General features: G+C 36.1%; 1 protein-coding gene across 2 annotated transcripts in view; it reads left to right on the top strand.

The window, feature by feature from the left end:
- RAB5A (RAB5A, member RAS oncogene family) overlaps window positions 1–14,752 on the top strand; it is a 29,010-nt gene that overhangs the window by 11,200 nt on the left and 3,058 nt on the right. For both annotated transcript variants that reach the window (XM_032332053.1, XM_032332055.1), the window contains exons 3-5: window positions 10,796–10,947; window positions 11,256–11,378; window positions 13,745–13,838. In XM_032332053.1, coding sequence (XP_032187944.1) covers window positions 10,796–10,947; window positions 11,256–11,378; window positions 13,745–13,838 — 369 coding nt within the window. The remainder of the gene's footprint in view (window positions 1–10,795; window positions 10,948–11,255; window positions 11,379–13,744; window positions 13,839–14,752) is intronic.

The following is a 14,752-nucleotide window of genomic DNA, read 5'->3' as shown; positions in this document are numbered from 1 at the left end:
TTTGCTTTTAATAGAATAAGAATTCTGACTTGATAAAAATAAACAGGAAGTTTTGTTGTTGAAAAATGTTTCTTTTCCCCTTTTGTGTCTTACACCATAATAATCTGATGTTATATGCAATTTTGTGGTGCACACTGAATTTATTATAGGATGACATAATTTGGAGTCATCATAGAGCTTTTTATGACAGGCCTCTTAGTGGAGGAGGATAAGAATGTGTAAATGTGAGAAAAGCAATAGGAATAATTCCAGAAGTTTTGGAATTTTGATCATTGGCTATCTTGATACAAATATGAATTCTAGCAAACAAATTACTAATTCCTCAAGATGACAGTGTGCTTACTGAAGTCACATACTGGATTTTGGAAATAAGGAATTATGCTCATGTTTTATTACTTTTATACAACAGAATATACAAATATACAAAATTACTTCAATTATTTTGAAGTTAAGTGTTGATGAACAGCATTCACCCTCTTTCCAAGGTAATATAGATGTGGCAGAATAAGTAGAAGCAGGATGAGGGACCACTTATTCCTGGTTTCTATCGTTAAAGATAACAGGTGCTTTTGGACTCAGAAGAGGATAATCTATTGATATGGAACTAAGTCTATATGTAATAATTGGACACCTTTAGCATTTTTCAGTGTTTTTACAAGTTTCATATGGACCTTACCATAGCTATATGATAATACACTGAAAATTCTATATTCTCCCTTCTATATTCTCCCTTCTATATTCCCTACCCCACTCAATTCTTTTCCCCAGAGACAATGTAACTTCGTTGTATGTCCTTGGGAGGTTGCTGTTACTTTAAATCTATATAGTCTCTATACTGTGGAATTTGAAACATCAGGGCCACTGTACTGTATCATATTTTTTACTCTAATACTGTCCTAGTTATTAATTGCTCAGAAAAAAATGACCACAAAACTTAATGATTTAGAGCAATACCATTTTCTCTCTCTCATGGTTCTGGGAGTTGAGTGGGCTTTGTAGGTGGTTTTCTGATCTCTCATGGGTTGCTGTTGGTGCTGGGGCTAGAATCAGCTCAGCAGCTGCTGGCTGTTGATTGGGGCCTCAGCTAGAACACCTACATGTGGTCCTTGCCACCTGGCTTGGGTTTCCTCACAGCACGATGGCTGGGTTCAAGAATGAGTGTCCCAAAAAGTACCAGGTGAAGCTGGGTGACCTGTCATGACCTAGCCTAAGAATTCACACAGATAGCATCAGTTATGTTCTAGTCACAGGCTCACACAGATTCAAAGGAGTGTAGGTGTCATGTAAGAAGAATGTGGTGTAGGAAATGTTGTTGAAGCCATCTTGGAAAACACAATCTGTCAAAGATCTATCCATATCTTGGCTGTAGCAGTATCTTATTGCATGTATCATACCAATGTTTAAATCATTTAAATCGGTTCTTTAGTTTTGGATTTGCACATTGTTTTATATTTTTGGCTGTTAACAGTAAGTGCAATAAATAATTCATAGTCATTTCTCATATATCCCAAGTATTGCTATTATGTAAATTTCTAGAAGTTGATTGCCTTTGTTTGTCAAAGGTTACATACATTTGTAATTCTGGTAAAATTTTCCAGACAGCCCTTCAACAACAGTGTACAGAATGTCTGTTACTCTATTTTACTATCTCAGGGGACTTGTAGATTTTACTATTCTGCATTTTTTATTGTACTTTTTCCCATAATATGAGCGAGATCAAGAATCTTACATTTTTAGAGTCCATTGTGTTTCCTTTCTCTGTTAACTATAGCTCCATGATAGTCTGAATTCGTAATAGTCATGCTATTATATACCATTTCATTTATTAATGGTAATTTCTCAGTATCTCTGTGTTATATCGTATTTATTTTAGTAACTGGTAATTTCACATTCTTTAACTGTACTCATACTGTTGGACATTTAATGTTTGTATTTTTGTTTGCTGTTTCAGATAATCATCTAATTGTGGCTATTTTCTGAGAATTTTTTTCCACTCTGGACTTATTTCTGTAAGGTTTCTAGATGTGGTTACTGAACCAAAAGTAATTTTATCAAATGATGGTGGGATCAAAAGGATTTCAGTCTTCTCATTACTTTTTTCCTCCCTTGGAGATACTTCAGTTTCTTAAGGCATTGCTTGGCTTACATAATTGTATTCTGGGATTGCAGGTTCCTGTAACAGTTACTCTTGAGAGTTAAAGTCTTCCTTGTCTCTCTCTTCTCCCTTCTTGCTCGCTTGCTCTTTTTTTTTTTTTTTTTTTTTATTTATTTGACAGAAGGAGCACAAGTAGGGGGAGCAGCAGGCCCCCGTGGGGGGGGTGGCGGGTGGAGAGCCTGATACGGGGCTCAATCACAGGAGCCTGAGACCATGACTTGAATTAAAGGCAGACACTCAACCAACTGAGCCACCCGGGCACCCCTCTTGTCCCTTCTTTAACTTGTCCTTTTCCATTCCTATGTTCTAAAATTCTCATATATTAGCACTTTAAGCTGACTTAGTGGATAGGTTTATTGCTAAGTATTAGTCATTTTCACAGCCAGTGATCTTTTAAAGATCTGGGCAGTTCTGTTTAGGAAGCATTAAGTGCTAGGTTCTTGAAGCCAGTTGAGAAGGTGTATCACTAAAGATTTTCTTTAGGTAAATACCCAGAGGTGCAATTACTGAATTCTGTGTTAACTGTTTTTAGTATTTGAATTATTTTTTTAATGTTTAATGTTTTCTGTAGTGTCTGTACCAGTTTACATTCCCACCAACAGTGCACTAAGAAGGCAGCTCTGCTCACCACTATACCACCAATGCTGCACGACCAGCAAGTGCACTAGGATTGCCCTTTCCCCACATTCTCGCCAACAATTGTTATTGTTTCTTAACTAGCCATTCAGACTGTGTGAAGTGATATTTCATTGTGGTTTTGAATTGCATTTCCCTGATGATGAGTGATGTCCAGCATCTTTTCATGTGTCCTTTAGCCGTCTGTATGTCTTCTAAACATGTTTAGGTCCTCTGTCCATTTTTTAATCAGATTATTTGGGTGTCAAGTTTTAGGAGTTCTTTCATGTATTTTGGATATTAACCTCTCATTGAATATATCATTTGCAAATATTTGCTCACATTCAGTAGGTTGCCTTTTCATTTTGTTGATGATTTCCTCTGCAGTACAAAAGCTTTTTTTTTTTTTATGTAGTCTGAATTGTTTATTTTTGCTTCCTCTAGAGTTTTTAACTGACTTGTCTACACTAATTTCCAGCAGTTTGTTTATTACAGTTCAGGTTTTCCTCAGCCTTCTGATCTGAAATGTGTCCTTACCATATCCACTTTTCTAATTTTGGGAGCAGTAGATTGCCCTGTGACCCCACTTTTCTTACAGATCTAAGAAGAATTGTTGATTTTTCAGTTTGTTCATCTTCTTGCATGTTAGGATAGGGTGGTGACTTTTAAGCTCCATACATGCAGAATTAGAAATCAGAAGTCATTTTTTCCTTGAATTTTATGGGAATTTAATAAAGTATTATTTAAACGATTTAATAAATAGTTAATTATATTTAATAAATTAAATTATATTTAATTATATTTAATAAATAGATAATCTAATAAATAGATCAAAGGTAGGCAGAGAGGCCGGCAGAGAGAGAGGAAGGGAAGCAGGGTCCCTGCTGAGCAGAGAGCCGGATGCGGGGCTTGATCCCAGGACCTGAGCCAAAGGCAGAGGCCTTAACCCACTGAGCCACCCAGGCACCCCTAATAACTTCTAACAGCCTCTCCCTTTTCTCCCATCTCTTTCGCCTTTCCTCTTTGTAATGCAATCATTCTGCTTCCAATTTATTATTTGATGCATCATTGTCATGTAAATACAGTCTTAGAGTAAAGATTTTTAAAGGTTTGGGCCCGTGGTGGGGCAAGCACAGGCTCTTAGTCTTAAGATTCAGACCCTGGTTTTATCAGTTCATTCTAGGGTATTCAGGTTTGGGGCACAAATTTATTATTAATTAAACTCAAACTCTAAAGACTAATTTTTTTTTAATATTTTATTTATTTATTCGACAGAGAGAGAGGATCACAAGTAGACAGAGAAGCAGGCGGGGGGGGGGGTGCAGAGCAGGCTCCCCGCTGAGCAGAGCGCCCTATGCGGGGCTTGATCCGAGGACCCTGAGATCACGACCCGAGACAAAGGCAGAGGATTAACCCACTGAGCCACCCAGGCGCCCCTAAAGACTAATTTTTTAAGAATGTGTACTAGTTTAGTATCAGAAATACTAGTGTAATGTTTGACAGGTGAGGTGTGACTACTTTATGTCCTGGTTAGTGGATTCCCTTAGGATAGTCAGGTATCCTTTAATATTTTCCAAGGTTGCAGTTCATTTGGCAACATCTAAGTTACCTATAAATGTTGCTAAATGATTTCTGTTGTAAAGTATGCATAATATAAAATTTACAGTTTAAACATAATTTTAAGTGTATAGTTCTGTGGCGTTCAGTACATTAACCTTGTATAGCCATCAATACTCCCTGTCTTGAGAACTTTTTCATCTTCCCCCAACTGAAACTCTGCTTATTAAACAATAACTTAGCCATTCTTCCCCACTTCTGTCCATAGCAAATACCATTTCTACTTTCCATCTATGAATTTCACTGCTCTAGGAATCTCCTGTAAAGGAAATTATACAGTATTTATCTGTAATTGGCTTATTTCACTTAGCATGTCATCAAGGTTTATCCATGTTCTCATGTGTCAGGATTTCCTTTTTAAGGCAAGATTATGATCTGTCACATGTATAATACCACAGTTTGCTTATCTTTCACTGATACTTCATTTTGGATTTTTGGATTTCTTCCACCTCCTGGCTCTTCTAATGCTGCTGTGAACATTCTTTTGGGTGTATATCAGAAGTGTAATTGCTGAGTCATACGGTGATTCTGTTTGATATTTTTCAAGAATCTCTACCATTTTCCCTCGCAGTACACTATTTTATATTCCCATCTGTGCACAAGGGTTCCAGTTTCTCCATATCCGTGCCAACTCTTGATTTCTGTTGTTTGTGTTAATAGCTGTCCTGATGGGTGTGAAGTGGTATCTCATTGTGGAATTTTCATTTTTCTCCTGATAGTGGTGTTAAGCATCTTTGCTTCTTGCTCATTTGTATATCTTCTTTGGACAAAAATCTGTTAAATTTCTTTGCTTATTTTTAATTGTGTTGTGTGGATGTTTCATGTTGCTGAATTGTAGGATTTTTTTAATATATTCTAGATATTAATCTCTTACCACATGCTCATTGATAATTTTAAGAAATGAATCCTATGCAATTAGTATTTATCACCCTTCTGTTTCTCACATTAATTGAACCGTAACTCTTTCCTGAATACATGGTTTTGCTGCCGTAGTCAACTTGGGTATTCTTCACTATGCATATATGATTTTAATGGGAAGTAAAAATGGGCAGTTTTTTATTTTGTCTGCTGTCAGCTCTAGAATATCCACATTTTTTTCTCTATATATAATTTTATATGAAGTCAGTGCTCATCTGAGAAAATCCATTGTATTAGATTACTGCTGTGGGTATTTCCCAAAGCCAGTTTCTACCCTGATAATTTTGGTACCTGGTTCTTGATGCTACTTGGTTAATTCCTGCCATTCTTTTCCCTGATTGGTTATTCATCTTGAAGTTCGATCCAGATCCATTGAACTCAGTTATTAAATTCCTTGTCTCTAATAACCTTTGTTTCTCCTGTGAATCACTTCCAAATAGTCTCTCTAGTTTGGATTTTATGATCTACTTCTGAGAAACTGAACCAAGGCCCTGCTCTTCTCTGGCAATTACAGTCTTACCTTTCAGGGTTTTTTTGTTTTGTTTTGTTTTAAGATTTTATTTATCAGAGAGAGAGAGGGGGAGAGAGTGAGCACAGGCAGACAGAATGGCAGGCAGAGGCAGAGGGAGAAGCAGGCTCCCTGCTGAGCAAGGAGCCCGATGTGGGACTCGATCCCAGGACGCCGGGATCATGACCTGAGCCGAAGGCAGCCGCTTAACCAACCGAGCCACCCAAGGCCACAAATTTACTGCTTCTCAAAGTATTACATATGGGAGAACATTCGTGATCCTAGTATGAGGACGCTACTGTTTTTTTTTTTTTAATTTCTTCTGTGCTTTTTTTTTTTTTTAAGATTTCATTTATTTATTTGATAGAGATCACAAGTAGGCAGAGATAGAGGGGGAAGCAGGCTCCCTGCTGAGCAGAAATGTGGGGCTCCATGCCAGGACCCTGGGATCATGACCTGAGCTGAAGGCAGAGGCTTTAACCCACTGAGCCACCCAGGTGTCCCCCTTCTGTGCTTTTTTGGGCATGATTTTACATAGATGTACCATATCTCTATCAGGAAATTATATATTTTTTAAATTAATTAATTTTTTTTTCTTTTTTACTTTTTGGCCATTAAACAGGTCATTTTATAACCATTTTTTATTGAATTGCTACTTAATATACCTACCAGGACACCAGTATCTTTTTATTTATACACTTAGGTTGCTTCTAATTGTTAAATACAAAAATTCTTTAAGCATAAAGATTTGTTCTCCCTACTCTCCTGCTCCCCATACCATCTTTTGGAGATTCCGTGAGATGTTAGATTAACAAGTATGAGCATTTTTATAGTTTTGCTATGTGTTGGCAAAATTGTTTTCAAAACTACACAGTGTCACCAGCAATATGTTTGTGACACACTTTTTTTTTCCTTTTTGCTTAGATAGGAGGTAAAAAATGGCCTTTTTTTTTTTTTAAGATTTTATTTTTATTTATTTAACAGACAGAGATCACAAGTAAGGCAGAGAGGTTGGGGGGGGGCAGGCTCCCTGCTGAGCAGAGAGCCCAATGTGGGGCTCGATCCCAGGACCTTGGGACCATGACCTGAGCCAAAAGCAGAGGCTTTAACCCACTGAGCCACCCAGGCACCCATAAAAAAATGTCCCTTTTCTTTTCAACTTTTTGCTTTAGGGATGATTTTCTGTATTACTAGTGATGTTGACTTTTTATGTTCTATTCCTGTTGCAAATTTTCTTTACACTTTTATCCTTGATGCTTTTGTAGTTTTTTTTTTTAAGATTTATATGAGCTCTCTATATATTAAAATTTAATCTCTTAGTATCCACTGTAGAAATTTTCCTAAAATGTCTTCACTCCTCTGTTTGGAGTAATGATACATGTTTGCAGACGAAGTCTCAATTTTTTTATGTAATCAAACTGATAGTCTCATGGGATAGTCAGTTCTAAGAAGGTATTCTTATAAAATTTGAAAAGAAGTTGGGGTGGTATTGGTTCCTTGATTTTTCTCTTTTAAGCCCTTCTATTTAATTCTTGTAGACTCATTTTAGTTATTAGGTTAAACCTTTTTTTTCTTAGTTGTTAACCTTTTGTATATTTTTTTCTCTGGTCCAGTATATTAGTGTCTGTTCCGTACTTATTATTTATGAAGGTCTTACCCGTTACAGGCCTTTGGTATTTGCAGATTTAACATTTACAGTTTCTGCTATTACCAGCTGACTACAAGGTCTGTGATTCGCTAATTTGTAGTTTTGCTGAGACTGAAATGTTACTTGCTTGCTGCCAGCCTTTCCATTAGGAACTGATCATGTAGCTCATAGAGGGAGCCTATTAGACAGGCCAGCACCCACATCTCAACGCAGCTTTGTTTTTCTCTACTTGTCGTCGCGTACACAGTAACTCTCGAAGTGATAAAAGCTGTTTCTTTGTGAAATGTGGGCCCGAAAAGAAAACCAACTGCTAGTGCTGGTGATGAAGTGAAGAGAAAATGAAGAGGTCTAAGAGTGTGGTGGTTCTTAGCCAGAAAATAGACGTTTTGGATAAATTAAAGTGGTTGTGCAGATTCAGGTAAGTTTGTGGTGGTTAATGTTAAAACAGTATTTATGTAGTAGTTTATATTTTGAGTGTCAGAATTTATTTTTATAACCTTATAAATGACTAGTCATATAATTTTAGAGGCATTGAATATGAAGATGTCAGCTATACTGCACTGACTTTTATGGGGGAAGTATTTGAAAACTTGAGATCTTTAAGGAAGCATGATGGTCTTGCAGTATATAGCATCAGTAATAATACTGGATTATCCCACAACAGACAATATTTCTGTTCTTGTGGCCCTACAGCACTTTTAATTGTTTTAATGTGTTTTTGAGGTACCGTAAGACCCATTCCCCTGACCGCTAAATACTGGTACTTTTCTCCTCCTCCAACCTTATAATCTGTTTATCATACCATATGAACAAAACTATGGTATTACCAAGTTAAAAAAGATCTTGATGGTATTTTGTTTGAGATTGTTGTTAGTTATATAATGACTTGAGTAGAGGCCTTTGGAAATGTCATTTTTTCCCCATTTGGAAACTGTCTATTCAAATGTTATCTAAGATACCCCCCAAATAATGCCACATATCTTTTGTGAACTTCATTTAGTGAACGTTTTGAATAGTTTTATGACCTGGGATTTTTATTAGATGTTGCATATGAAGAATAGCTAACAATAATTTCTCAAGAAACTCCCAGTCTAGAAGAAAAAGATTATATAAATCAGTGATTACAAAAACTGTGAAGATATTCATTGCACAGAGGTGGTAGCTATAAAATAGGGTGTGATAAAGAATGCTTTCTAAGAGTTGAGTGAATTGATTATTCTTGTTCTTTGTTAATATGATTGGAACTCATTCTCCCAGCATAACACTGAAAACCTGGTTATTGCTGTGTGTTTTAAGGATGTTGACTTTAATCTATTCTGGTCAATTTAAAGAACTCATTATCTACACTTTTTTAGCTGATGCCTTTGCATTTTCTAGTCAGTCTTATACAAGTAATCTCTTTTCAAAAATCTGTCTAAGGATATTTGAAATAATGAAAAATAATGCTGATAGTGGACAGTCTTACTTGTTTCTAGATTTAGACTGCTTAAGAGCTGTACTCTTATCAAAATGCTAATTTCAGGCTTACAGGTAGAAGAACACTTGATAAACTTTGAGGAAGATTCCTACATGTATATTAGGAATGGATATTGCCTCAGATGGCTTTTTGTAATTTATTTAAATACATGATTTTTCTTTTTTAGCCTGCTGGTGTGATAGCTTTGTGTTTCTGAATCTTACTTGGTCATAGCTGTTGTTCTTTTAATGTATTTGTGGAAATTTCTTTGCATGTATTTTACTTGTCATTTTTGTATATACATTTATAAAAAAGACTGGTAATCTTTTGTGATGTCTTTTGTGTTTGAGAATCAGATTATATTTCCTTTGAGGCAGTATAACTAGTAGTTATGTTTCTGAACCTAAGGTTGATTTATGTAAGTGTAAATGAATGTTTTTACTAGTATATTTGTGGTCATAGAAAACAAAGTCTGAATGCAAATTGTAATCAGTTTTGTTTTTGTTTTTTTTTAAAGGTGCATCAGACTGTACTTGAGAAATGGCTTATTTTGTGATTCATTTTTTCCTTCTTTTCATTTTATGGAAGAAGTACTGTTTTAGAGGTTTAATTTAAAGGGTTTAAGAGGTTTTTCTTGACTCTGCAGGAGAACCTTTCATGACTGAAAAAGTGACATAGTCCTTTTTTGGAATTCTTTACCATAAATACAGGATTTAAGAAAATGGATATTTCTTAACTTTGTATGTTAAAAAGTTCAATGAATTCAAATACATTTTAATTATGTCTAGCCACTTCTGAGAATTCACAGAACTATTAATTAGAATCTGCTTAAAATAAAGACATTTCCAGTTAAGATGTTTGCAAAACTGAGGTTATATTTGCTAATACAAAGCCAACAACCATGGTGATAAAAATACTGTGGGAAAAAAATGTTATATTTAATGTAAAAGATACCTAATTAGGGTGTCCGGGTGGCTCAGTTGGTTAAGCAACTGCCTTTAGCTCAGGTCAGGATCAAGTCCAGCGTCAAACTCCCCGCTAGCAACACTTAGAAACTTAGTCTAACAGTTGCTGTTTTAAAGTTCAAGTCTGTTGATTAAATTAATGGATTTTCGTTTTTTGTAAATATCCATTACATTGTTTTTCCTGATGTTTATTTTTAGAACTAAGAGGATCATAATGGACATTTTACTTCATACTATTGTCAACAAGCAGTTCAGAGAATAAGTGATACCGTAATTTGCAAGATTGGATAGCAACTTCTTAACCCTAAAAGCAAAAATATCACTATAAAGTAATACATTCTTGGGGTGTCAGGCTGGCTGAGTCGGTAGAGCTTGTGCCTTTTGATATTGGGTTTGTTAAAATCTGAGAAAAGAACTAATGAAAAAGCACAAATGCAAAAAAAATCTGTATAAGGATTGAAACAGCTAGGAGATAATAACAGTGTATCTAACACATTAAGTCTAGATTGAGATTATAACAATTATAAAAAAAGTGTTTTGAGGGGAAAATATTATAACAAAAAATATTTAGTGTTACAGGCATGGGACTAAATTCCCAAATATGCCAATAACTACTAGGAGAATGGAGCAGGGCGCATTGTGTTGACAGTGTCGATGATAGTTATATAGGTATGCCAATCCTTCCTTTGTGTGTCCTCCCCACTCCATACAGTTTTTCAAGAATATCTGTATATTCTTACATAAGTCTTACATAAGCATATATGGGTATCAAACTTTGAGGCCCAGATCTTGCAAGTATCTAAAGCCACTATTGACTGTGCTATGCAATATATCACATTTCCAGGTGTTCTCTGTATTACGAAAATATTAGGGTAAGAATGATAAACTTATTCCAGACATTTTCTTCTTTCAGCTGCTTTTCTAACCCAAACTGTGTGTCTTGATGACACAACAGTAAAGTTTGAAATATGGGATACAGCTGGTCAAGAACGATACCATAGCCTAGCACCAATGTACTACAGAGGAGCACAAGCAGCCATAGTTGTATATGATATCACAAACGAGGTAAGTAGAAATGTATCCAACAATGAGAATAGTTTAAAAATACATTTTTGGTATTCAGAATTTTGATTCAAGATTTTTTTAAATCTTTTTTTTTTTGATAGCCAGTCATGACATTTCTGCCAAAGCTTTTATGAGTTAGAAGAGCTGATTTTTAAGAAAAGAGAGATTAAAGTGTCACAAATAATATAATAGTCCTAAGAATTTCTTTCCAAGAGTCACATTGAAGAGTCTTCAAAGCCTTGTGTTACAAAAGCGCTCCCTAACCATTTTTTGAGCATGTGCCAAATAGCTGTTTCTTTGTTTCTCAGGAGTCCTTTGCCAGAGCCAAAAACTGGGTTAAAGAACTTCAGAGGCAAGCCAGTCCTAACATTGTAATAGCTTTATCAGGAAACAAGGCTGACCTTGCAAATAAAAGAGCTGTCGATTTCCAGGTATGTTTGAAAGCACATGTGTATTGTAAATTTTTCTTCTGTGTCCACATATCAATTACATTTATAATTGTTAAACCATGCAAATAATAGAAAACAATTTTTAAAGCAAATGTATATCTACTCTATGTAATGTAATGCTTCTCACGATAAATCTGAATTTTAGATATCCTGACACATTGTAATACATAAATTGGTTCAAAGATTTTGTTGACTAGGGTTCCTGGGTGGTTCGGTTGGTTAAGCATCTGACTCTTGATTTTGGATCAGGTCATGATCTCATGGTCATGAGATCAAGCCCTACATCAGGCTCTGCGCTGGGTGTGGAGCCTGCTTGAGATTCTCTTTCTCTCTCCCTCTCTCCCCCTCCCTACATCTCTTAAAAATTTTGTTGATCTAAACAATTACAAAAGAAGTAATTGTTGACAAAAATGCCGAAATATATAAAGCAAAAGGTGATCAGCTCTTACCTAATCTCTCCACCCCCACATACCTTGGTATCTTTCCTAACCTTTTTTATTTACCTGCCAGTATTTATTTCAGCACACATAAACATACCAACATACACACATACATCATACAGCTTACACTTATGTGGTTTTTGTTTTGTTTTGTTTTAGATTTTATTTATTTGACAGATATAGTGAGAGAGGGAACATAAACAGAGAGAGTGGGGGGGGGAGAAGCAGGCTTCCCACTGAACAGGGAGCCTGTCATGAGGCTCAGTCCCAGGACCTTGGGATCATAACCTGAGCCACCAGGCACCGCTCACTTACATGGTCCTTAAAAGGGCCTTCAAAAGGGTGCCTGGGTGGCCCAGTTGCCTAAGCCTCTGCCTTCGGATCTGGGCTTGATCTCAGGGTCCTGGGACTGAGGCCCATGTTGGGCTTCCTGCTCTGCAGGGAACCTCTCTCTTCTCTTTCTCTCTTTCTCGCTCTCTCCCTCTCCCCCTGTGCCTTTCTCCCCTGCTCATGCTCTCACTGTCTCCCTCAAAATGAATAAATGAAAAAAAAAAATCTTCAGTAAACCAACAAAAAAGATCCTTCAATAACAAAGGCTAAAAAAATATATGTTATTTAATGTAACTAATTAAGAATGATCCCTACTACAAGATAAAATACAATTACTTAAAAACAAATGTCTCTAGTTAGACATTTTTAAACTTTCTCTTTTCTCTTCCCCTTAAGCTTCTCTGTCAGAAAAGTTTGTTGTGGTCATTTTATTTTATCTTTATTTTTTTTAAAGATTTTATTTATTTATTTGACAGAGAAACAGAGATGACCTGAGCCGAAGGCAGAGGCTTAACCCACTGAGCCTCCCAGGCTCCCTGTTGTGGTCATTTTATATATATATAATATGAGTGATGGGAAAATTGTCTTTGATGATGGCTATTGATGGAGTACATGGGCTGAGAAAGGGAACTAATATTTCTTGGCACCAGTAGGTAGTAAGCCGAGCATGTTGCACGTGTGATTTTATTTAATTCTGGTTACGATCATGTGAGGTATAATAACCTATTCTTTCTAAGATGATTACATCATAGAGGGGGAGATAGAACAGTTAAGTTATAGTCAGAAGTGGCCTTCTCACAGAACAGTTCAAAGGAAACTCATCTTTTTCATTAAATGGGAAAGGTAATTGGTTGCTCTTCAAAACAACTTGAGGATCAAGGCAATAATACGTGTAAATTGTAAAGCATGACAAAAATATAGAGTAGTAATATTTTTAAAGGAATGATTTATGACATATTCAAAATTAAAATATAGTTAGCCATGTAGTGATTGAGGCCAGTATTAGATATTTAGATTCCCTTTGATTTCATTGCAACTGATAAGCATAAATAAAATGTGCCATAGAGATTGAAGAAAAATTTTTTTAAGATTTATTTATTTATTTATTTGACAGAGATCATAAGTAGGCAAAGAGGCAGGCAGAGAGAGAGAGGGAAGCAGGCTCCCTGCCAAGCAGAGAGCCCGATGCGGGGCTTGATCCCAGGACCCTGGGACCATGACCTGAGCCAAAGGCAGAGGCTTTAACCTACTGAGCCACCCAGCCTCCCCCAGGAGATTGAAGAAAATTTTAATTTTCCACCCTCTATAACTTACCGTTTGAAATCAAATTTAATGTGAGACCGGTTGAATCAGAATGGGATAGTGCAAGAAGTTAAGGCAAAAGAAATTTGAAAAGGTACATACAGGAGTTCCCTTACCTCTCTTACCTTTCATTAGTAACAGTTGCTTGTTACACAGTTGCTGATTATAGGTAATCAAGCTGGAGTGGTAATAAAGAAGCTTCTTATTCTTTAACAAAAGTAAGTCAGGTATGTGCAAAGGGTGTATATCATTTTTTTGTTGTTGTTCTGTAAACAGGAAGCACAGTCCTATGCAGATGACAACAGTTTATTATTCATGGAGACATCAGCCAAAACATCGATGAATGTAAATGAAATATTCATGGCAATAGGTAAGTTTTTTTCCAAGCTGTAGATGTTAGCAAGTTACATTGTGGCATACTTGGTTTAACTGTCTTCTTTTTAAAAACTCTTGATTGGGACACCTGGATGGCTCAGTTGGTTAAGTATCTGCCTTTGGCTTACGTCATGATCTCAGGGTTCTGGGATTGATCAAGTCCTACATCGGGAAGTTGTCTACATTGGTGGCTCTTGCATTTTATTGTCTATGCACTATTCATGCACCAAGCACTCTTCTCATTCCAAAACATTTTTATTAACTGGGGTGCCCACAGACTTATGCCCAAGTAAGAAATATTCCTTTTATTGAAGTCATGCAAATTAACCAAGTAACAGCTGGTTCAGAGGCTGAATTGCTACAAATACTGTCAGAATATCTTCCACTAAGTGAGAGAAATTAATGGTATCCCATTTAGGCTCAATAGGAAAAAAACTTAACTGTTGTACACTAAAATATTTTACTGAAGAGCTCAGGCTCGAAGTTTATTAGGGAAATAATTGTGAAGGATTGTGTGACAATACGCTCTTTTTATAAATAGAACACAAGATTACACTCAGAAATCACATCTGAAAAGCTAGTAACAGAAATCAAGAAAATAATAGGTCCATCAAATCAGGCTGAACTTTTAAACTTTTCTAATGGTATTAAGACACCACCAGGTGGGCTTGCTTGCTTGTTTTTTTAATTTTTAGTAATCTGTGCCCAGTGTGGGACTTGAACTCATGACCCCAAGTTCAAGAGTCACATGTTACACGGAGCCAGCCAGGCACCCCCTTTTGGACTTGATTTAATTTGTGCTTTTTATTCAGATGTGCTAATATATTTTTCCAGTCACAAAGTAACCTATGTATTAGAACTTCGCTATTTTCCTGAAATTACAATGTTTCTTTCCTTTAAAGAAATACC

This window comes from Mustela erminea, chromosome 1 (assembly GCF_009829155.1).
Source record: "Mustela erminea isolate mMusErm1 chromosome 1, mMusErm1.Pri, whole genome shotgun sequence".
Classification (NCBI taxonomy): domain Eukaryota; kingdom Metazoa; phylum Chordata; class Mammalia; order Carnivora; family Mustelidae; genus Mustela; species Mustela erminea.
Note: the sequence above shows the minus strand (reverse complement) of the source record. Positions and strands in the feature narration are given on the sequence as shown.